Source organism: Alligator mississippiensis, chromosome 2, assembly GCF_030867095.1.
Source record: "Alligator mississippiensis isolate rAllMis1 chromosome 2, rAllMis1, whole genome shotgun sequence".
NCBI lineage: Eukaryota > Metazoa > Chordata > Crocodylia > Alligatoridae > Alligator > Alligator mississippiensis.
This window is the reverse complement of record NC_081825.1, coordinates 51007193-51032178: the sequence shown is the minus strand read 5'-3', so window position 1 is coordinate 51032178 and position 24986 is coordinate 51007193. Positions and strand designations below refer to the sequence as shown.

Below are 24986 nucleotides of genomic sequence, written 5' to 3'. Positions count from 1 at the left end.
CCCTGTGCTTTTCTGTCAGGGTGTACTGCCCTAGCCTTTCACTTCCATAGGGTACCCGCAGGGCAGCGGAGGCTGAGACTTTTTGGCGTCCCATACTCGCCCTTCATTGGGGAGGCATAGGTGTGGCATTTCCTGGAAGCTGCCCTGCCACAAGCAGCCCTACCACACAATGCAGCCCCAGCAAGGTATAGTTTTAGGTCATTCCCCAGGAATCCTCCATCCCCATAGTTCCTACTCTGAACCTCCAGGTGTTCTGAGAGCAGCAGCTCCAGCCAGGCAGTGTCATTCCTCTGGCTCCCTGCAGCAACTGCTGGCTCTACAGCTCAGGGCCTGTTCTTATTCTCTAGCAGCTAGGCCCTCCTTCCAGTCAGGCAGGCTCCTGCTGGCCATGTTACCCTTCTGATTGGCACTGTAGTCACCTGCAGGCTGCTCTGCTTCCTGTTTAGGCCCTTAAAGTGACAGGCACCAAAGGTGCCCTGCCATAAGCGCATGTATCAGAATAGAACCAGAGCCTGTGTATAAGTGGAGAATAATTTTGCCTATCTAATGTTGGATGTAGGTAGATGATCAAGAGGAAGATGAGATGGTCTATAGCTTTGTGTGTGCAAAATGATGCAAAGTCCTATAGTTACATACCATATGTACCTTTCCCTCCCAGGCCCTCCAAAATACGGGTGAATATCTTAGGGCCTTGTTATATGTTGCACTTTGAGCTGCTCAAATTTTGATTGGTGTTAATACTAGCTTGAGTTGGAAGCAGTCAAACCTTAAGGCAGGGGCAGGCAAAATACAGCCCCTGGGCTGGATCTGGCCCTCTGGGCTATTCTGTCCAGCCTGTGGGGCCCCTCTAAAATTTAGACAGTTATTACTTGCTGGTGACTGCCTATGTGAAAGCTGATGAAGTGCTGGCAGCATGAGCTGCTGGCTGCTGCAGCAGCCAACAACTTGGGCTGTGGTTGCAATGCAGCCAACCCAACCCTGACCTAACCCACCCTGCTTCCAGCCCCTAGAAGCTTCTAGCAGAAGCTTCTGCCCTGGTGACCCTGTGGCCATTCCCCAGCCCACCCTCATCCAGGAGTTGAAAATCATGTAAGAATGGATGGGGAGGGGCGGAGTGGGTGGGGACCACCAGAGATTGCCCCACTCTGTGGGGCTGGCAAGACTCTAGCTCTGTGCCTCCATGTGCTGCTCCCAGCTAGAGCACCATGAACACCACGTGGAGGTACAGAGCAGGCCCAGCCTGATGGCACGGGACTTCCCATGGTTCTGGCACTCTAGCATGCCACCCAGTCAGGCTGGCTCCATGCTACATCGTGCAGGTCCTGGCCTTGCAGCAGGGAACAGCATGCTGCCAGGAAGCACCTGGCCAGGCTGACTCTGTGCCATGCTGTGCAAGTCCCGACCTTGCAGCTGGTGCAGTACAGAGTCAGCCCAGCCCATCCCTTCCCCTCCCAGCAGCACATGGTTGTCCACTGTGTGGCCAGGACCTACGCAGTGTGGCACGGAGGGGATGGGCTGGGCCGGGTCAGCTCCATGCTGTACTGTGTGGGTCCTGGCCTTGTAGCCAGGAACCACGTGTTGCCCAGAGGGGACAGAATGGGCCAGGCTGACTCCTTGCTGTGCCATGCGGGATCGGGCCTTGTAGCTGGGACCACGTTGTTCCAGGACAGGTTGGGCTGGCCCTGTGCCACACCATATGGGTCCTGGCCTTGCAGCGGGGAACCACGTGCTGCAGCCAGGACAGGACAAGCAGGCCTTCCTACCTCCCACCATACCTCCAACACGCACCCTCACACACATTCCCACCCCCTCATCGTAACCCCACACCATACCACAGCCCCCACACACAGTCCCACTCCCCCCACCATAACACATACACACACAGTGATACCTATACACTGACACTAGAGGGCTGTCGAGAAGGAGCCTGACTAGGAGCTACAGCTCTGAGTTGCCATTACAGGGCTGGTGAGCCAGGACAGACTTCTGTCTCTGCTGTAGTTGGGGGGGGACAAGAGATGGGGGACAGGACAGGAATGTGAAGCTGGGAAGTGGAGAGTTAATGGGATAGGGTGAGTAATGAAATGGGAGGTGGAAAGGAAATGGGGGTGGGGAAAGTTTGGTAAAATGATAGAAGTCAGCCACTGAAGAATAAAATAAAAAGAAATAACAAAATGAAAAAGAAATAAAGAGGAAGTAAATTAAAGAAGGCCTCATGTTTTACTAAATTGGGATTTAGGATTATAAGGGGCAGGGAATGCTAGTCATGCTTCATGGGGCAGCTGGAAGTGGTAAGGGAGATGGTGTAATTGCTGCAATGGTTCTCTTCCTGCTGGCCTCCAGGAAGGAGGGGTGGTGTTCAGTCTTCATGGTCAGTGCAGCAGTGGTCTTTAAGAGCCATTGTTGAACTGGTTGTAGCTTTTGGCTGAACTTTTGTCAATTTAGCAGCAGCTGTAAGAGGTTTTTGATGAGGCTGAAGAGCGTATTCTGCCTCTGCTCTGTCAGGATTCAGCCACCACTGGAAATATCTTATTTTCTTCATTCTGCCCTCCCAAAACAATGCATATCTCTTAGGGCTGTGCGAAATGTCACTGGCTGTTTCATTTTGACACTGTTTCAACTCATTTCAAGCTCGAAACAGCAAAATTTAAATGAAACAAAGAGCTTTGAAACAGCCTTGAAACGAAACAAGGGTAGTCGAAACGTTTCAAAATGTCTTGAATTTTTAAGCTCAAGGTGGGCTTGCCTGCAGGGAAACAGAAAAAAGTAAGGGGAGGTAGGGGGAAGAGGGGGCAAAGACTGCTCTTACGTTGACGGTGTGTAGTTGGCTGTGACTGTGATCCTTCTCTGAGGTCCCTTCCAATCCGAGTGCTCTGGGGGAGGGATGGAAAACACACACAGAGTCCCACATGTCACGAGTTTTGCTTGTCAGCAGCCTGAGGTGCAGTTTCCCAGAACCCCTTGCACCTATCTCCGTGAAAGTTGACAGGCTTCGTGACCTTGGTAGGGGCTACCATCCCTGCAAGTATCATCTGAATAAGGAAAGAAATGACAAAGTCATAGGCAGTTTCTTGCTTCCCCATTATAACTTGTGGGTGAAATGTTGAAATGGCAAAACTGTTTCAACGAAACGGAACAGCAGTTTCGAAACAAAACCAAACTCGAAATGAAACACTGACCCGTTGAAACAAAACGGTACTGTTTTGCAGCCTGAATATCTCTTATTTCTGGCAATGTGGTATGTGAACAAATACACTAATTTTGGCACTTCCAGAATGTGAATGGGCAACTGTTTTGAAGAGGTAATTTGTAGAGTGCTTGCCTTGTTGTGGAATGGAAGAATGTGTGGCAGGAAAGTAATTAAATGATAAAGTTAAATTCTGTGTGTAGTGGGACAGAATGACAAAATTAGGGTTGGTATAGGAACTCTTCAAAATTTCTACTTCAAGGACTATAATATTTTTAACTAATGTGTTCTATTTGGTTGCATAAGTGAAATATTTGTATTCACTTTTTAAAATTCAGTTTGTTGAGGTCTTGGAAATGTCCTTGTGAAACTTTGTAGACATTCAGGATTTGCATGATTTTTTTATCTGCCAACAAAATGTGCTTGAAACTTGTAATCTTCTGTGATTTTATCATTTGATAATATAATTTTAGTTATAATAATAGCATATTCTTTACTAGTTCGGTGGCTAGCATATACTTGTTTCAATTAGTGTACTTACTCTCTTTTCTTTTTTTCCTCTCCTCCTCAGGGCACTGAATGAAATGTGGAAGTGCCAGAATATGCTTAGGAGTCATGTACGAGAATTATTGGACTTGCATAAACAGCCCACTGTACGGTTTTAAAAATCTTACTATTTTGTCATATAGACTTTTACACAGATAATTTACATAGATTTTACACAGTATTTTTTTGTTTAACATGACTGTTTTGTTGTCTTTGTTTACATTAACTGATGTTGCTTTTTCATTAGGTAGAGGTAAACAATATATTTAAATTGTCATCTTTTCATATTAAAGTTGTAAATATTGCAGTAATAGGGCTCTGTGGTATTTACCATGATTTTGTATTACTGGCCAAAACCTTCTGAAGGAGCCAAAAATATTATTTGTAATATCTATTGTCAGTTCTTCATTGTTGCTTAACTTGTTGTAAAGTCTTTTGAGATTCTCAAATAAATAGTACCTTAACATCAAAGTTGTGATAGTTTGCCCCTGTTAAACATTGCTTTAAGAAGTATAGGCCTATTACTTGAATTCTGTTTGAAAACTTTTTCCATATACAAAAAACTGATTTTGCTGTTTTTGGATGTTGCGGCTTTCCGTAATACCACTGTGCTTTTTTTGTATCATTCAAAACATGAATGTTGATGGAGTTGCAACAAACTTAATGATCATTCAGTTTAAATTGTATGTTTTCTACAAACACCACTGATTTATTTTTTTTTGCAGTCAGAGGCAAACAGTGCAGCTATGTTTGGAAAGCTGATGACCATAGCAAGTAAGTGTTAATTAGTTAAATCATTGGCACAGTCTGGCCAAAAATTGTGTGATTAACAGACAAGATACTTAAAATCTACTCAATTAAAGGTAACACCCTTATATTTCCATTTTATTTAATTATATAGAAAACCTCCCTGACCCTGGAAAAGCACAAGATTTTGTGAAGAAATTTAATCAGGTTCTTGGTGATGATGAGAAACTGCGGTCCCAACTTGAGTTGTTAATCAGCCCAACGTGTTCGTGTAAACAGGCAGATGTCTGTGTGGTAAGGAGATGACTTGAATTTTATATGGCAGATATTTACCCTTAAGTAGCCATTCACAGCTGATGCTTTCTTTTGCTAGCAAATGTATTTTAATAGTTTGTCTGCTTGACAAATTTAGTTTTATAGTCTATAAAATGTCCTTTAGAAATATCTAACTAAAGATATTAAGTAAAGATACAATCACTGTCTTCATAGCAACTGAGTTATTTATCTATTTATGTCAATTTCTTAGGTGACAGCAGCCAAACATAACCAGTTTGCTTGTACTGCTCTTTTAAAAGTCTTATTTAATGTAGAGCTCCTGTATTTCATCTTGCAACTCTACTGAAGCTTGTTAGGAATAACATAAGTTCTGTGAATTTTTGGCTTCCAAGAACATTCTTGAAGATTTGTGTGTATTCTACATTGTATGTTGTAAATGCCTGATATTAAACATTTTTCATAAAATAATCATTGTTGATATTTGGTAAAAGAAGAGGTCTCATAGGACCAGACTGGCACAGAAAACTGGTAACATCTCCTCAACAAGACTGTCCATATTAACAGTCTATACATGATTCCTAGTATCAGCCTTCCTTTTCCCCTAAGAAGTTTAAACTTTTACTCTCTTCCTAGGAACAGAGCCCTAAGACCACTTCCATGGTAGAGACCAAATTCAACTTTCAGCTCAATGCCAAAGACACAGATGACATTCTTAGCACAAACACACATTAGTACTGTATTCTGCTAAGCATCAGATTTGATGCTGATAGAATTTTTATCTGCAATAGAAGCATTAGTGGTGCTGGTTGACTTGATGGTAGAGGAAGTTACTATATTTCTGGCACCACTGTTGGCACTGCTGATATTACAGTCAACATGGCATCTCAGACTTCATGCTGCTGATGCCACTGCAAAGTTCAACACAATGAACTTGGACATGCCTTTTTTTCTTTCGCACAGTTCAGGAGAGGTTGCATGTCTTCAAACCAGGACCATTTACCCACTCAAGAGCCGAAACTCATTCAGTTCATGCGTGGACGTGGCCTAGTTAGTTTTACCAGAACTAGCCGTTATCCCTGCAGTACTCACTTTCGGGCATACTGGAGGCTTGCTTCTCTCCCACCAGTCATAAAAATTTAGAATATCACACTCTTCTATATGAATTGCCAGACCTCCAGCAGGGTGGAGCAAGAACAGTTTGCAGATGAAGAACACATGGATTTTGGGGCTCATGAATAGCACCTTTCATTCTCTCAGAGTCCCATCATTATCTTTCTCTTGACAAGCAGTCTCCTCAGCTTTTGTATCAGATCCTTGATAATTTTAGAGCCTTTCAGAAGCTGCTGCTCTGTACTACTGACAACCTTGAAAGGGGAATCTCAGTAATTTGAAGGGAAATATCACAGTTTATTGAATATACTATGTTTTGTTCCTGCCAAAGTAGCTTTGTCAGTTAATGAGAGTTTTTATGAACCAGCTAAAATGTTTGAAAATACCAGGAGTATTTTCCCAATTGCTGATAGACCAGAAAATTCTCAACTACTCCAAAATGTTTTTGAGCAATTTTCATAGACCTGTCTGGGTTTGTTAGTGGGCTCTTCAGTCCATGAAAAAATAATCAGTCTAAATATAGTCCAAATAAGAAATAAATTAAGCCTCTTTGGAGGAAAGGTTATTAGCGTTACTTCAGCTACAAAAAGCAAGTTATCAAGCCTTCTTCACATTTCAAAAATATCTATACTGGAATAAGATATCCCCTCTTCTGGCCAACTTCCTCAGAACTCTAAAGAAGAATTTAAAAGCCATTATCACTAGGGCCAGATACAGACATTACACTTTTACCAATATAAGTGATAAGAAATTGGTCTATACCCATAACAGAACAGAAGTTCAGCGCACAAAACCAGTCTATACCTGTAACATCAGAAGTTCAGTACGCATGTTTTGGTTTTAAAATGGTGGAACCTGGTCTAAGATTTGCACCCCTTGCCAAAGGGTGAACATGTGTTCTGTTCGTTATTGATCTGAACTATACCACTTATAGAAAAACGCGTAACTTAGATCGATTCCACTTCGGGCTTTTTGAATGTCTGTATCTAACCTAGGAGACAACAAACAGCCAATTCTTACAGACAACAGTTCTGCAAAATATTACATAAACAAGGAGGTTCTGAATGATCAACCTTGTGTCAGACTCCAGTCAGATGACAGACAGAATGTCAACAACAAAGAGCAATAACCTCAATAATTCTGTATCTCCCAGGAGCCAGAAAAAATTGAACAGACTTTCGAAGTAGGCAATCCATCCTCAGCCACAAGTGGTTTCTGAAGAGATCCATCACCATGGCAGTGTTTAACCAGTGGACATGTTCTCTTACAGACTCATGATGTTCCAAATCTCTTGCTCCAGATGTCCTTGCATAACATTTTTCTTACCTTGAGGTTAAGGACTTGTGTATGCATTTCAACTGATCTCCTCCGTATTTGTGGGAATATGGAAAATTTATAAAGGATGCAACCATATCAGTTGTAGTAGCTGCATCTTGGGCAAGATATTTCTGGTTTACAGGTTTCCTCAGAATGCCTGCTTGGCCTCTTGACAGTGACCGACTACATCCTTACCAAGTAAAAAAATCCAAGAGATTTTAATTCAGTCCTTGTAAGCCTCATGAAGTACCTCAAGCTTCCATCTGATTCTGCTCCATACTACTTTATAGTTGGCCTTTCTAGTTGTCGTTACTCAGAAGAGTCAGTGAACTGTCTCATGGCTTTCACAAAAACCCCAGGGACATGAATTGTTGTTAAGTGTTCATCCCAAAAGTATTTCCAAAGTTGTTTCACATTTCCATTTAGATCTATCACTTCTCTGCATTTTCCTTTCAAAACCTCCTTTCTCTCCAGGGATAAAGAACTTCACATTTGAGGTATTCCTAGGGTTTTGTTTTGGACAGAGGTCTTATAGGGCAGAACTCATGGTAGAGGTGATAACTTTTATTAGACCAGTGATTGTGGTAGGGATTGCCCAGTTGGAGCGAGGTGCGGGACTGACCCACAGGGGGGCGCTCCTGCCACTACATGCAGCATTGGTGAGGGGGCATGTGCTCCCAGATCTGCATGCGGGGCAGTCCAGGCTGGGGCTGGGGCCATGCTGGGCTGTTCCCAGTGTGGGGCTGGGCTGTGCTGGGAGAGTATCAGATTTAATCAGTTTACATTAGGTCTGTTGAACTTCTGTCCCAGATTCAGTACCAATCACCTTAGTTCCCTGTCCTCTGGCATCCCAGGGTGCCTTGTGACCGCCTCTCTCCCCCACTACCCCATCTTCCAGGCAGGGCAGAGCTGAGGCAACAAAGCCTTTACTTCCCAGCCTGCCCTGCTTGCACCTGTCAGTGCTGCAGGGCAGTGGGAGGAATGGGGCACCAGGGTCTTCCCCTCTCCAGTTGGGGTCTGCCCAGCTAGGTTTCCCCACCCCAGCCTGGCTGCACAGCCCCACCCGCCTCCAGTTGCTGCCTCTGACCCACAGGGGGAAGAGGGATGGAGTCCCACATGGGGGGAACCCCATGCTGGGGGAGGAGGGTGGGTGTTGCCCAGGCTCCTCCTGAGCCAGGGTGTGGCCAGCTGTGGGGAACCCCAGAACAAGACTGATTCTTCCCCTCCATCATGGCCAGGCAGCTACTTAGCCCTGCCTACTGCTACTCTCTGACCCACGGTGAGGGGGGAAGAGCCCCCAGTCCCGGTACAGTTGGGCCCACTGTCCTGTTCCCAACAGCAACATAGATCCCTGCTCATTTCCTCCTCTTCCCCCCGGCCCCCGCCTCTTGATTACCTGTCACTGCCTACACTGTCTGTCCTAGGGAGCAGGCAGGGAAGGGTTAAACTGCCAGGGTCCGCTTCTGGCACAGAGCAGAAGCTGCAGAAGCCATAACCCTTCCCTACCTGGGACAGATAACCTGGGCAGCCACAGGTAATCAGGGAGTGGGGAAGGGGGGAAGTGAGTGGAGATCTGGGGGGAAGGGGCAGTGGGTCTGATCTAGTTCAGCAGGGGAGGGGGCAGACCTTATCTTGGCACGGGCTCCTTCCCCCCTCCCCCTGTGGGTCAGAGCATGACAAGGGGCAAGGCTGAATGCCCAGCTGTGCTGCGGGGGAAGGGGGAGTCAGCCTCAGCATAGGCTTCTCCACAACTGGACAGACCCTGGCTCAGAGGAAGTCTGGGTTGGGGTGGAGGAAAACCCCAGAGGCATGAGGCTCCCCACATGGTCAGACCCTGACTCAGCACCAGGACAGGGACTCCTTCCCCCTGCCCTGTAAGGGAACAGCAGGGGTTGGGGGCTTGCCAGGCAGCCAATAAGGGATGCCTCCTGCTTGGCTTGGAGGTGTGCTCAAGTGCCCTCCACCTTCTAGCCTGGGTCAGTGCAGGCTTCTGCCTACCTTGGCCAGCCAAAGATTGAATGTGGGTTGCATTCGTTATCGATTCAATCTACACATCTTAGAGAAACCTGTGAAGATTGAATCGATTCCACCTTGGCTTTTTTGACTGTCTGTATTTAGCCTATGTCTGTAACCCAGCTGGTGAGTCAGATGTCAGAATTATTAGAACAAGCCGTCACTTCTCTTGTTTCAGGTTCTAATACTTCTTTAGTTCCACCTTCTAGGTGAGGCATTGCTTATCAGTCACCTAGTATGAGATCCAGGTGGATGTATAATGAAAGAAGAAAGACAGATAACACTATAAAAACACAAGTTGTTCAAGAGGGTATCATTCTTGTGGATCCCAAGACTCACCCTTGGTTCCTGATTTATTCGTATTCATTTGCTTAAAAATCTGAATTAGTGAGGGAATTGTGTGCTGTTTACTGCTGCTCTGTCCTTTATTCTCTTGAGCAGAGCAGCACAAGGACATGCATGGCAGTCATAGCTTAAAGAACAATGATGTTCAACAATTCCAGTTTTTGGTGCATGAGGTTGGATCCCTTGAATGGCAGCATTTCAAAGGGCTAAAGTAAATTTTACCTGGCATTACAAAAGCATAATAGAGGTGAGAGTTGGAGGTACCTGCAGGTCAGCTTGAAACATATTCCGGTGATTAGTTCTGATAACTAACCATATGAAATATATCTGACTCTGTACAGTTTATTCAGAATGCTTAAGCAATGATACAAATGAGTGCAGTGACTTTTTCTTGTAACGTAACACTTTTTTCTTTCTCTTTATAGAGAGAAATAGCCCGAAAGCTTGCAAATCCCAAGCAACCAACAAACCCTTTCCTAGAGATGGTCAAGTTCCTTTTGGAAAGAATTGCCCCTGTACACATTGACTCTGAAGCCATTAGGTAAGCTGGAACAATCCTATTGACCCATGACTGACTTTAAAGTGCATTTTTAATATAAAAGATAACTTTGTTTTTACTTAGACTGGCTGAGAATCATCTGTCTGAATTTTTAAAATGGGTTTATACAGTTTTCTTCATTTCTGTTAGTCTAGAAAACGTGTTTTAATTTCAACTATTTTTTTCAAGCATAAAAGTGCAAGTGATAGAATTTAGATTAATTTATTGGTACCTTTCTGTTTGGAAGCTTTATTCAAGAATAATGCATTTTTTTTATGTAGCTGAAACTAGACACAGTAAACTTTGTTAGAGTTGAATCAAGTATTTTTTTTTTTTATGAAGAGGAGTAGAATCTTCTGGATTCCTTTTGTGATCCACAGTGTAGCCTGGTTATGTGCTGAAACTGATCTGATACTACTACTTTGGTTTATATCACTGAGGCCCCTGCTACAGGTTACATGTATTATGCAATTACCTGATCAATCCTCAATAAATTTAGACCAGCCACATGTGCAAAGTAATTATCACACAATAAAATTTGGAGGAAAACTATGTTGATGGGAGATGAGCATTTACTAAACTACTCTGTAAATATTCTTTTTATTAACTGATCTTTTTAACTAAACAAAATTTCCTTGCAATAGTGTAAGTTGTTCATATTAATGTATACATTAATGTACATATTAATGTATACATTAAGCTTACATATGTATATTTATTTTGTATTATTTTAGCGCACTAGTAAAACTGATGAATAAATCGATAGAGGGAACAGCTGATGATGAAGAGGAGGGTGTAAGTCCTGATACTGCTATTCGTGCAGGTCTTGAACTTCTCAAGGTAATCTGCAGTAATGTAGATTTAATTTTTTGAAACCGAGCTTCAACCAATTACCCCCTCTTGTTAAAAATAAAAAATATACAAACACACACACTGCTACATTCTGGAATTTGTTTTTGTTAATAGAAGAATTGAAAAAGAACATTGCATAAATAAACCCCAAACTAAAACCTTTCTTTACACCTGGATATTCTAGAGTTTTTTGCCTGTGACACCAATCTGTCCCATACCCTAGCTTTTTCTCTTCAAAGGTGACATACTTTAGTGAACATTAATAACCCACCTCAGTCCATTTGTGTCAGCTGCCTGTAGAATTCCAATGCTTTCTTAAAAGTATTCACCCAAAAAACCTTGTCTTCTTAAAAGTAGGCACAGTCAGAAACTCCTATTGGGCTGCAAGATACCTTCCCATAAAACTATTTTCAGTTTTAATAACTCACAGAGGCGAACAATTTCAGCAACATTTTAATATGAAGATTTGTTAAGCTGTCATCCAGAAGGCCCCTTTGTAATCACTCCCAGTTCCTTTCCATGTCAGAACAAAGGGTTGCATCCCCCTAATGACTTTTAGTGATGCCAGAAGAATTGGGCATTATGCAGCTGACAGCTATAACCGGGAGTCTCCTTGCATTCAGATGATACAAACAAGCTCTAAAAGACTCCTTTTGTATCAAGCTTGGTGATACTTTCTCTGGCCACCATTTTTTCTAGATTTATTGCCTGAATGATTTGTAAGACCTGACTTTCCTTGTCATTGTAGTTGATTTCTCAGAGATCTCTGTTCATTATAAAAGATAAGGCTGGAAGGGACTACTGAAACTAGGAGAAGCACACCAATGTCATTTGATGAACAATGATACTGATACTTGTACAGAATAATGGAAAAGCCTGCTTCAAAGACCCAGCAGCCTGGGCCTTTCTGGAATAAGAGTTCCCCCGCTTCTCTGTACTGCTAGGATTTCTTATCAAAGGAAAATTTAACTGGGGAAAACATCATCTGGGAATAGAAGAATAAACATTTCTCTTTAAAGATTGGCTAGTTGTGTGTTAGAGATGGATAATTGAGAAAAGGGGGCAGATTCTTTTAATATGCTTCTCTGTCGTCATGAAGTCAACAAAAGGGCCTCCCGAAAGGGCTAAGCCTTCCTAGAAGCCAAAACCCTCTAAGAAAGACACCCATAATGGATAGGGATGTAGAAAAACTAAACAGAAAGGAATTTTGCATATAAAAGTTCATAAGAACAAGCTTAATTCTACAGTGAAGTGGCTTAAATAACATTTACTGAATTGCATACTCTACTAATTTCCTGCCATGTTTAACATTCATGACTTTTGATTATCTAAATGATACAGTTTTGTTCCTCACTAAGCACATACATTTCATTTTAATGTAGCCTTTTGAATGTCAAAGGCTTAGACCTGAAACGTGATTTCAGAAGAAAAGAAAATACAGTGTTGTGTTTAATGATTGCCAAAATCTCTCCTACATTTTTCAAACTTTGTTTCTTGCACGATATCATGGTATGTAGAAGTTGTAACAAATTATTCATTATTACTTGAATTTAAATTGCCAAATGTTAACATTTCTGTGGGGAAAGGATTTTTTGAAATAGGTTTTTTAGAAAGGCCTTAGAAAAGAGTGTAATGGCATAGCATTAACTATGCAGCATTGGGGAAGTAAAGGGTACAAGGCAGTTACAGAGAGAAGATTAGCAAGAAAGACAGGAACCAAGTTAGGTGGGACAGAAACAGGGAGCTTGAATTGCCCCAAGGAGTTATGGGAAGCCAGTGAAATTATTTTAAAAAAGAATAAGAGAATGGAGGGTCAGGCATTGTTAGTGACAGGCTGAGGATTTGATTTTTGAGGCCTTGATTTGAATGGAGGGCAGGCAAGGCAAAGAATCTAGGAAGGCAGGAAGAAGGATGCATAGTCGAGGAGAAATAATTGGGAGATTGTAAGGGTTTCTTGCTATATGAATGGATTGGAGATTGTAGAGGAAAATCCTATTAAACAGTGTTAGTATTATGAGTTGTTGAACTATAGAGAAGTATTTGGTCATAAGTTGTGGGGGTGGGGTTTCAAGACACAAGCTCTGTACAGAAGAGGAAAGCCCCTGTAGTTTGAATATTTTTGGATTTAGCTCTTTTTACAGAGAATTTCTTCACATTGGATGTGTGCATCTGAAGTGTACAATTCAAATCAAGGAATTCCAAAATCCAAAGAAAGTACAAAATGTTTGCATTCTGTTGGCCATCCCTTTCCTACAGTGTTTTCTGGGTTCCTTCACTTTTTGATAGTTCATTGTTCTTTCTTTGTTCAGCATTGAATCCCTGTACATTCAGAAGAAATTGGTTAGTGAGTGAAACTTTCACAAAATGTGCTTTAATATGCATTACTTGCATTAAAAAGACACTAAAGGCTTGTACTGACTTGCTTTTGTTTTTACATGCATCTCAAACCTGTTGATTCTTTTTCTGTCCAATGCTGTAAGACTGTGGAGAAATTATGCTCTTGGGGGATTTCTTAAAATGAGGAAAACTGTTTATATTAAAATGGGGCTATAAAACCTGTGCTAGATGCTATAACTCCATCTTGAATAAACATGTTGAAATTGCCAGTGTTTTATAAAATTAAGGACAGAAAAGAGCCTCATAAAAAGAACTGGCAAATTTATTTTAAAATGCATGTAGTGACTTTACATAAAGTAGCATGAAACTGGTTACTGTTATTTTATTAAAGTTTATAGAAACTTGTAAGTGGATTTTGTTTTGTTTTGGTAGTAACTCATTATGCATGGACAAATATATTTCTTGACTTTGATATGATTTGGTATCTGCAGGTTCTGTCTTTCACACATCCTACCTCGTTCCACTCTGCAGAGACTTACGAGTCTCTTCTCCAGTGCCTCAGGATGGAAGATGATAAGGTAGCCGAGGCAGCCATTCAGATTTTCAGAAACACAGGCCACAAAATAGAAACAGACCTGCCACAGATAAGATCGTGAGTGTGTTTCTACATGCTGGTAGTGTTTTTAACACCTAAACATCTGTCCCCTATTTAACAGATTCACCATATTGGCACTAAAGTCATTTGTCTTTCCTGTTGTGAACATGTGCTCCCTCCTTCCCATCATTCCAAATCACTTCATTTGCTGTCTCTACTTTCCAGATTTGAAATGCACAGGCCTTGAACAGGTGTTCATTTCTAGCACACAGGATTTCTGTGAAAGGAGAAGTTCATGGGTAGGAGTAAGTGCCCTCCCAGGGCTGGAGCCCTCCCAGGCTGGAAGGCTTCAGCTCCAGAAAAATGCTCCCTGCTTCCCACAACCACTGTTCTAGAGCAGTGGTTCTCAGTGTTTTTTGTACCAGGACCCATTTGTAAACATCAATGGCTAGTCCCAACCCAGTGCCCCTCACTCCTGACCTACTGCCCTTTGGCCTCAGAAGAACCCCTTCTCATCTTTTTTTTTCAAAAGAATCACTTCTCATCTTCAGTAAACCCCATGAGTGGCTGTGCTCTCTTTTCATGCCAGGAGAAAGTTACATTTATTCTGGGAGAAAAACCTGTTTTTCATCAATGAGCACAGTCTCACAAGCTAGCTGCCAGAGTATATTCCAGCTGAAGTTTTTTGGGTATATTTAGAATGTCACCTCAGTTGAGCACATTATAGTATACCACACCTAAAATGAAGGCATGATAGAAAATAGTTTTAAGTTCTCTTTCAAACAATAAGAACTGTTAGCTATATACGGGGTTAATTAAAGTGGCTGTCAGGAGCCTCTCTAAATAAATGCCCACAGGGTCTTATGTATTTAACATCCTATGTTTCAAAATGGCGGGGGGGGGGGGCTTTAACTAAAGCTCATTCAACAAGCTTCAGTTAAAGTGCCCTTGCTGCTGTTTTGAAACGTGGGTATGCTGAATATATGAGATGCTGCAGCATGCTGGAGCATTCTGATTAGAACACTTCAGCAGACTTGATTAATCGAATGCGTTGGAGCACATGTTAAATGTGCCCATAGAGATGTGGCGGGGAGGAGGGAGAACAATTGAGCTGTTATTGCAACTTTGTCTTTCGCTAGCCATGAAAAATCTATCCAGACCTATGGAGTGCAGGGACCTCCTTTGGTCAGAAGAGTTGATATCATTCCCACCATATTTTTTCATGGTCTTACCTGGATTATATCTTGACCACCTCATTTGCATCCATAGTCCATAAATGTGGTTTCAGAGGAGTCAGTGGTGACTCTAAAACAACATTTTCAAATTCTTATAGATCTAATAGAATAAATTAATATATCTACACTTCAAGATTGTGGACACAGGGACATGTGGAGCATTTTCAAAAGGGGAGTCTTTCAGAGGGCAGCAGCTTAGTTCTATTTGTTATATGCAAGTGAGCTGAGAACAATACAGGTGTTAAAGTTGCAGTGATATTGCTACATATGTATCATTCAGGTGCTGCCCTTTTGAATGGTTGCCCATTTTACCTACTAGGAAGTAGGACTAAGAAGTACTAGTAAGAAAGACTACCAACTAATGTTACCAGAGCTACCTCTGTGCCACAGTCAGGTCGCTAACTAAACAAACCAGAGTGAAGAGATCTGAGACAAGTAGATACTCTGGGCATTGCATTTCAAGAATTTTGATCAAAAATGAAAGAATCTAGACAGTGTGGTAGTCAGCCAGGTTGTCTGTTTCAGAGTATAGTTTCTTCAGAACAGGTTTTAGAGAAAGACCGTCTTCTGCCTTTTGAAAAAGATATAAATTTGTCAACAGTGGCCCCAGTTCTCACTTCTCTCTTCCCAGCCTCCTCCATCTATGAAAGATATTGGTCCTGAGCATGAGTTTAATACGCTTCCTTTAGAGAAGATGCTGCCCACATCAGCACTTTTAGGCTTTAGCCTACATGGCTATTAGAGTTGTAAAAAAGGTATGCTTTCTGAGTGATTTAGCCATGCAGATGTAGATGTGGTTTTTGCCCAAATGGATTATCTTGCTTGGAATGAGGGATGTTTAGAATAAAAACTGTTGGCAAAAAGTGACGTTGCCAATATAACTGTTGACATTTTGCCAGCATAAACTATACCTAACCTGGGAAAGTGCTTTTGGCATAATCCAGCCTTAGTATTTGTCATCTCAAGAAAAATGGTGTGCTCCAGGAATAGGTGGATATAGAATTTTGAAAAGTGGGGTGCAGATGGAAAGATGCATCATCACATATAAAACAATGCATATTTTCTCCAGTTAAGAAGAAACTAGAAGCTTTACTAATATGTCAGGGGCCTGGGACTGTATTATTCCTTTTAAGATGAGTTAAAAACAATCTACACGGCTGTGAAATAGGAGCTTCGTTACCAGGAGCAGCTAACACAGTACAATTGCAGAACAAAGCATAGTTTGATTGATAGAACATCAAGCCCATTAAAAGGGAGAGAAGGTCATTAGCACCTGTAGAACAAAGAGTTTAGAAGGGATCAGGTAGATTACAATGAACCTTGAAGTAAATGACTCCCTCAGCACTGCCTGTCTAGAGATGCTGCTGCCACTGCCACTGCCAGGCAGTTGGTTTTAAGCTTTGGGTGGAGCAGGACTCAAGGTGGGGTGCAATTGCAGCAGTACTTCTCCCCTCTAGACCTACCCCTGGCTCCAGGTAAGGGAGAAGGTTGTGACTGACTTTTTGTGTCATCAAACATAAGAAAAGTGCTCAACTGTGTGTACTTGACTTGGGCAGAGCAAAAAGAGATGATTAACTAGGTGAACTAAATGATATCCTGCAGATAGGAAGGCAAAGAAACTAGTTATTTATGATGATTTATTTAGCTTTACAAAGGTGTATGATTTTTTTAACATGTAATGAACTTTCTTAATGAAGAAAAGATGTTCTGTTGTTTCTCAGTTGCAAACTTAGACCTCTTTAAGTGCTTCTTAGGTGCTCTGTCTAGGTGCAAGCTTTGCTCCTGCATCTGTAAAGAATGGCTTTTCTGCAGTGCAACCACTGTTAACATGGGGTCTCTAAGATGACACCCCTCCCCTTTCTTCATGTTGTTTCCTACTCATTAACATGACAGGCCCAACTCTTATCTTGCAAGCTTTGTTCAATTCTGTTTTTCCTATTTCCATTTGTGGATCATCAGCTTGCAATTACCAACCAACCACACAGTTCTCTCAACCCTTTTCTTCTAAATCCTTTAATGGGTTGAGTATCTCCTTTAGTTCTAGACTCAAACCTAGGAAGACTAAATTTCACTAGCTTGGTTGGAGGCAAGCAGTGGTTCAGACCAGTTAACAGGTCTCCCCCATAGTTCTACTAAGAACCTGATTATAATTTCATTTCCTCTTTTTTTCCTCTCTAATAGTCTTTTTTGATTTAACTGTGTGCAGTCAGGCGAGTCAAACAGGTAAGCCAAGGAGTATATGGTATTAACTTAAAAATACACACAATTACCCATGTTCTACACTTGCATTATCACTTCTGAACTGTTCTTTTTTAAAAATGGTGCTTGATTCAGAAAATCTTTATCCTATGAGCAGGGATTTGTATTGATGAAGAGTGCAGCTGTCAGATTACTTTAATTTATTTTTTGCCAGTTGTGAACATTTTATTTTTAAATGCTTTGCTTAATTTTTGCAGAACATTAATTCCTATTTTGCATCAGAAAGCAAAGAGAGGTACTCCTCACCAGGCAAAACAGGCTGTCCACTGTATACATGCCATATTTTCAAATAAAGAAGTGCAGCTTGCACAGATCTTTGAGGTACGTTGCCTTATTCGTTTAAAATACTTTGGTATAGTATTCTTTATTGAATGCTTGATTGAAGAAATGTTAATCTGAGTTGAATTTCTAACCTTAATTATTTGCTTAAAGTTATGCATCTATGTTTCAGGGTAGTCAAGATGAAGACATTAACACAATTATTGATACACTTCACTTATATTCCTCATATTGCAGTACTTGTTTTTAAGGTGCCCTTCCTTATAGCTCAGTACTTATCTACATGGAGAAATTAGTGTGCCAGTTATCTATGGTGTGGTATGCCTACTCCATACCAACTCCCTGTGTGAAAGTTACTGACTGTAAAGTAGCTCTTATGTTTTTAAATAGCCAAATTGACTTCACACTAATTTCCCATATAGGCAGGTACAAAGACAAAAAGATAACTTGTATGAAACAGAGAGGAATGTTCTGATTTATGTTTTAATTAATCTAAATATTAATAACTTATTTTAAAAATTGAAGCATCTTCATTTTTTCTATGGTAGAAATGTTGCATAATTTAGAAGCATGGAAGTTTTTAAATTAAACACACAGAGCTTGAAATCTGCTTTGGCTGTATGTAGTACAGACTCATGACACGATGTTGAGCAACACAGCACACACAAAGAAAACAGTGTGGCAACTCTTACAATGAAAAGAAATGGACCTCACTTTCTATGTTGATAAAAGGCTGTGTTCACAGCTTTGTTTCCTAATGTTCTACACCTAATTGTCATCACAACATAATGGCCTAGGATCAAGCCATACTTCATCTGTGCCCTTTACTTTGGATTCTTTTTTAAGAATAAAAACAATTTTCTCCTTACCTCTATGGGAAATTGTAATTGGGTACCTGGGAAGTCAAGCTTTGTCTCCACTTGTTTCTGGTTCCTTTGCTGTCTGTTGCGACGAAGACCATGTCTACACAGTAAATTCACTGTTCCCAGCAACAGTTCCCTCAAGCATGCAGCGTTGCATTCAAACTAATCAGCAGTCTTGCTCAGCTGTGCTGATTAGCCAGCAGAAAGCACTGGGCAGACACCATTACACCTTTTCCGGTTTAGGAGGCAATGTGTGAGGAGAAGCACAGTATGCTAAGGGTGCTGTGCCAGGCATGGTAGATTTACTGTTGGGATTGGTTAAAACTTCTCATCCATTGACATGTGAGCTGCATGTTTATCTATTTGCTGATACCTATAGTAATCTTCAAGTTGGTAGTGTTGTCTGTATTCTTTATTAATTCTTCTGTTGGTACATAAGACCACCAGACTCTGTTAAGTGGAGAGGTGATTACTACTTATGTCCTAGTGCTATGGTGCTATTAAAAGAGAAACTTCTGTATAAGTCAATTTGATGTCCGCCCTTTTGAACTTCAGATCACCTGACAGCCATATGGAAAGAAGCGGAACACATCACTTTGCACAGCACTGTGCCCAGTCATTTTTTAGCAAAGATATACTATTCATATAGTATAATCCAGAAAAAAAATGTTATTACAGTGCCAGCTGGCTTAACTTGAATTTCCATATTGTTGAATTATCAGAGGTTTTTTTGTGGTTAGCCACTGCATGAGGCCCATCTATGTTAGACATAGCTGAAATGTGCACTGTCTGAGTTAAGTCTTCTGCTGATCAGTTTGTGATGGAATGGAGCTATGCTGCATATTATGGCAGACTAACAACACATGTTAAATACATATTGCAATACCTAAATAAGATTAGCTCTTGTTTACTTCATTAAAATCTCAGTATCTTTAACTATGAAGCCACTTAGTTGCAGAGCTATATTTTGAAATGTGTGTCCAAAAAGAATAATAGTAAGGTACTTTGCTGGAGATGCTTTGAAAAATTCCAGGGCTGATCTTGGTATTCTTTCCATAAGTTTGAAAGAAATAAAGAATCGAGGATCATTTACATGAGGACACTTAAGATTGTTAATCCAAATAAACTAAAACAGAATTTAAACTGGATTAATGAAACTTCATTAAATGCCTATATGGACACTCTCAGAACCAAGTGCAGTTAACTACTTATGAATGAAAATGTCCACTCAGAGATTTAATACTATTTAACTAATCAATTCACAGCTTTAAGAGACCATTCCAGAAAGTAAGTTTGAATTAATTATGGACAAGTCATCAGATTCCTTTTGTTGGAAGGGTAGGGGAGGAAGAAAGGGTATTTTTTTATCAGTAGTATAATTTCACACACTATAATTCTGTAATTAACAAAAAAGTTGTCTTGGCTCATGAAATTGTCATTTATGAGGGAAGTGAAATTAGTCAGCAGTTCACTTATTATTAAGTTCATTAAACTGTTTAGAAGTTTTCACTTGCTAATGTGTTGTCCATTTTAAATGTATTTTTTTCCTCTCAGCCTCTTAGTAGAAGTTTGAATGCTGATGTACCAGAGCAGCTTATAACTCCTTTAGTCTCATTGGGACACATTTCTATGTTGGCTCCAGACCAGTTTGCTTCTCCGATGAAATCTGTAGTTGCAAATTTCATTGTCAAAGATCTCCTAATGAATGACAGGGTAAGATTTATTTTTAAGTCCTTACAGTTCTGCTTTGCTGATTTACACTTTTTATAATATACAGGTTACTTAGGCCAACGAAGCAATAATACGGAGAGACGGCACACAGAAAAATGCTATATTTAATAGAGTTTAAAATAAAATAGTCCTGTTTCTGATATTTACTTTGCTTTGTGTGAGAGAATTGGTTTTTCAACTCATACAAATATCTTTAGTCAACAGGTGAAAAAAATGGAAAATTGTGGTCCCCTGATGAAGAGGTTTCCCCAGAAGTTCTAGCAAAGGTGAATTTTTTCTAGCTATTAATAAGATATTCCTAACAAGACTGAAGTTATTTGATAGTATGCCATTGATATTTCAAAACTATCAATAGAGAATTTTTCAAATAAAATGTACAGATTATTTTTTCTTTAGTCTTTTATAATAACTTAATAATTTTGTGTAATAGAGACACAGTATTCTAGAGGACCACACATGCTGTTGGAAAAATCAGTGGAAATTTTTCCATGATACACATGGTCTGTGAATTGATGTGCTGTCATCTTACTGAATCTATAGGCCAGGGGTCGGCAACCCCTAGCACGTGTGCCGAGCATGGCACGCAAGGCCATTTTGCTTGGCACGCCGCAGCCTCCCGGCTCTGGGAAGCTGCTGCCAGCGACGAAGCCCGGGCTACTCTGAGCAGGGCTTGCAATGTTCCAGCTGCCTGCTGCGAGCAGCCTGGATCCTGGCTGGTAGCAGCTCCCTGGGGCGGTTGCAGTCAGGAGGCTCTGAACAGCTGTGCCGGGCTCTGGCACCAGCTCCGCATCGGCACGAGCAGGCATGCCTCGAAGTGGTTGGTGGGGGTGGGGCCTGAGGCAGTGCAGTCCCGGTCTCTCCCCTGCTCCCAGCACAGAGGTGATGAGCCTGGCGCAGCTGTTTGTAGCTGCCCAGAGCCCGGGCTGACTACAAACAGCTGCGCCGGGCTCATCACCTCTGTGCCAGGAGCGGGGCAGAGACCGGGGCTTCACTGCCTCACATCCCGCCCCCACCACCCGCTCCGAGGCATGCCTGCTTGCGCCGATAGGGAGCTGGTGCCAGCACAGCTGTTTGGAGCCTCCCGGCTGCAGCCGCCCCGGCTCTGGGGAGCTGCTGCCAGCTGGGATCCCGGGCTGCTCCCAGCAGGCAGCTGGGATGCTGCAAGCCCTGCTTGGAGCAGCCTGGGCTCCAGCAGCTACCCAGAGCCGGGGTAGCTGCTGGCAGCCACAGGGCCCAAGCTGGGGGGCAGGGGCTTTGGGTTGGGGGCAAGGGGCACAAGCAGGGCATCCTGCCATGTACCCCTTGCCCTCATTTTGTTTTTCTGCCATGCCAGCACTGTGGCACCTTCCAAGGTAGTCATTATGGTGTTTTTCGACACTCCGGCCAAAAAACGTTGTCTACCCCTGCTATAGGCATATAAAGTTGAAAATACTAAGATAAGAGTCTTAAAATTTCACCTTCATAAGCTATTTGCTGTGAGTCTAATTGTGACTAATTCAGAAATGTAAATCTAGCTGCTATTCTTAATCTTTTAGCAGCTGCCCTTCATTCCCTAAATGCACTTGTCCGCCAGTCTGATCAAAGCTTGAGTATTATGGTATTGCAAGGAAGACTTCTGTTAAAATGTAAAACGTATTTATATCAGCAACTGGGTAGAAACTTTGTAAATCAGTAGATTTACTTAGGACAGGAAAATCTCTATACTTTCTCCCATCACTGTCTTCTCTTTTATCTTTTCATGCTGAAAGATGAAAGAAAGTATTTCCACTGATATCTCCTATCCTTAAAAACAACTCTGTTATTTTTTGCTACTGAATCAAGTGTTCTACAGAATCACCCAGATACCATTTAGATCCTGTTTTGCTTTCCGCCAACTTTTGTCTTCATCTTCATTGATAGTTTAATCTTCGTTTTTCAGGATCCTGATACTTCTCCTTGTCAACAGACTCTTTTTCAATTCTTGCTATCCTTCTAATTCTTTTTACTTCACCACAAGCTTTTTCTTGTGGTGTGTTCCTTCAGAATCCTTTCTGCAGCTTGTATGGGTGGGTTTTTTTCACCTTCTTTGTTGTTTCCTGTACTTGAGCCCTCCTTCCCCGTTCTTATGTTCTCTGCAGTGTTTCTATTCTTTTTTTTATTTTGTGTCCTTGAAAAAACCTTCTCTCAAGCAACAAACCACATCTGCTTCTCCTTGATGAATGAAAACAATCACCAATTCATTCTGTTCCTTTTAAAATGTCTGAACTTCATTAAACAGGTGTCTGTTCAAATTTGAATGTGTTTACAATAGATTTTGGTTTCCTATTTAATTCATTTGCACAGATTATAATTTATTTTTCATCTGTTTATTTTTAATAGGTACAAGCAATTAAACTTTTGGTACGTTGGCTATTGGGTATGAAAAACAACCAGTCTAAATCTGCAAATTCAACACTCCGGTTATTATCAGCTATGCTAGTCAGTGAAGGAGACTTGACAGAACAGAAGAGAATCAGGTCAGATTTCGTTTTTTTCTTTTCATATATTTTCAACACTGTAGAATTTCACTGAATATTATATATACATGTTTTGCCTTCTTCCCCCTGGCATGTAGCTGAGGAAGGAGTTTTAAAGGTTTTTAAGATGCTTACAGAACATAGAATAATGTGGTAGCAGAAATGGATGCCGATCAAGATATTTAATTACAGCAGTAAACCAACATATATAAAAAGCACATTTGTGTTGTTTACCTGTTGCTCTCACTATGATAGTAATCTAAATGGGACTGTAGTTGTTTTATTTATCAGAGGAGGAATGAAAGACTTCCAGGAACTTCTTTCCTTTATTTACATTTAAATGATCAGACAATGTATTTAGTGCTTTAACAACTTCTTTTGGAGCTCCTTCGGATGGGAATATTTCATATTTTTTCTTGGCTTTCATTCAAATGCTATATCAGTAGGGAATTATAGGCAGGCAGAAAAGACAACTATAGCAAAAATATAACTGATTCTACACTTCCAGGATTTTTGTAACTTTTGTTTCAAGTGTCTAAGCATTCATCCTTCAAACAAACTCTACCCTTTTGATTGTGAAGAAATATTGATAGAGTACACTGCATTTCTGTAATGCATTTCTTTCAAGGATTTTAAAACACTGCACAAATATTAATGAGTACCAATAGTATCCTTGCTGAGATGGGTTTTATTCTTATTTTGTAAATGAGCCAAGCAAAATACCAAGTAATGCAGCTAGTCAGCAGCAGAAATTGGAAAATAAAGTTAGTCTCAGGTTTAATTGCGATACATAATGGTTCTATTAAGCTAGCTTTGCTTAAAAAATGTATTGAAATGGACGGTTAAAGCAACTATATTCTAGTTCTGTCCTCTTAGTTAAGTTCAAAGTCTAAATATCGAAATTTAAGTAACACATTACCATTGTGCTACTTTTTTCTAACTTCAGTTATATCTGCCTTTCTACTTTTTATTCCTGCTAAAAGGATCCTATGTTGTAAACAAATTATGGACAGAACCCTATTGACATCAGTAGGAATGGGATTAGCCTCTCTGGATCACTGTCTTGTGGAGCAATAGGCCTAGACCAGTGATTCTAACCAGGGTGATGTTAAATCCTTTTAAGAATGTAATGTAATATTAACACTTTTAGGTGTGCAATCACTTGCATGGTTCACAAGATAAACCCAAAGATTTAAAAAAGCAATCCATAGTGTCAAAAACATTCTGACCTGTTGTGGTCTTCCTTAGTTCTTTGCAGCAGAAGAATTGCCCTGTTCTTTTTCCATAGTAAAAAAAAACAAGTGTAAGCAAAGACCTGGCATTCTCAGAGGCATGCTGAGGAGAGTCTAAAAAGGTTCAGAACCACTAGCCTAGACTTTTGGTGCTCAACCTCCAGCCCACAGGGCTATGTCATCTAAGCCATGGGGAGCCCTTCAGGTCAAATAACAGAAATGATCTCAGCCACAAAACAACCCCATGTGCTGACCCTGCCCCAAGGATCTGGCCTATGGATGGGCCTCGCGCCATTCATCCAGCCCGTGGGCTGGAAGGTTGAAGTGCCCCTCCCTCAGCCTAGACCACTGCAGTACCAAACTTTTTATAGAACCAAAGTATAAGCTAAATTCTAATAGAACTCCTAGACAATTTTTTTTTAGGATGAAAAAAGCATGGTTTATACATGGACATGTAATTTTTCTGACAAGTCTCAGCAAACTAACCTTTTTTAATGAAGCTAAGTTTGAAATGCTAGATGTTACATAGAGGAAAAACAATTTACAAATCAAACTTGCACAGTTAACCCTTTGGAATCAGTTTTGTATACAGTGATGTTAAAACAAAAGAAATTTAAACTCTTTTATTGCTCTACAATATTGAACTTACATTAAGGCAAAAGATGACAGATTATTTTTACATAATTGTTCTTTCCTAGTCAGGTAAATTTAGATTAAGAACCTAAGACCTGTCATAGCGATAATTTTTTTTATTGATTGGTCCTTTATAAAAGAAGGAAACTTGATGATGCTCAAACAATTTGAATGTATTGATTTCTTTTTATAGTAAATCTGACATGTCTCGTCTACGGCTAGCTGCTGGTAGTGCCATAATGAAACTTGCACAGGAGCCTTGTTACCATGAAATAATTACCCCAGAACAGTTCCAGCTTTGTGCACTTGTCATTAATGTAAGTATCTGCTTTTGAATGAAGTTGTAATTTGTGAAGGAACTGTTAGTTTAACTAAGTCATAGTCCTCATCATAGAG

At 40.9% G+C, this 24986-nt stretch overlaps 1 protein-coding gene across 3 annotated transcripts in view; it reads left to right on the top strand.

Annotated features, from left to right (window-relative positions):
- The window catches only part of PDS5A (PDS5 cohesin associated factor A), a 128617-nt gene that overhangs the window by 70833 nt on the left and 32798 nt on the right, over positions 1–24986 (top strand). For all 3 annotated transcript variants that reach the window (XM_006258476.4, XM_006258477.4, XM_059721644.1), the window contains exons 14-24: positions 3759–3840; positions 4459–4507; positions 4635–4774; positions 9967–10082; positions 10814–10919; positions 13760–13920; positions 17555–17678; positions 20054–20212; positions 20428–20496; positions 22589–22725; positions 24784–24907. In XM_006258476.4, coding sequence (XP_006258538.1) covers positions 3759–3840; positions 4459–4507; positions 4635–4774; positions 9967–10082; positions 10814–10919; positions 13760–13920; positions 17555–17678; positions 20054–20212; positions 20428–20496; positions 22589–22725; positions 24784–24907 — 1267 coding nt within the window. The remainder of the gene's footprint in view (positions 1–3758; positions 3841–4458; positions 4508–4634; positions 4775–9966; positions 10083–10813; positions 10920–13759; positions 13921–17554; positions 17679–20053; positions 20213–20427; positions 20497–22588; positions 22726–24783; positions 24908–24986) is intronic.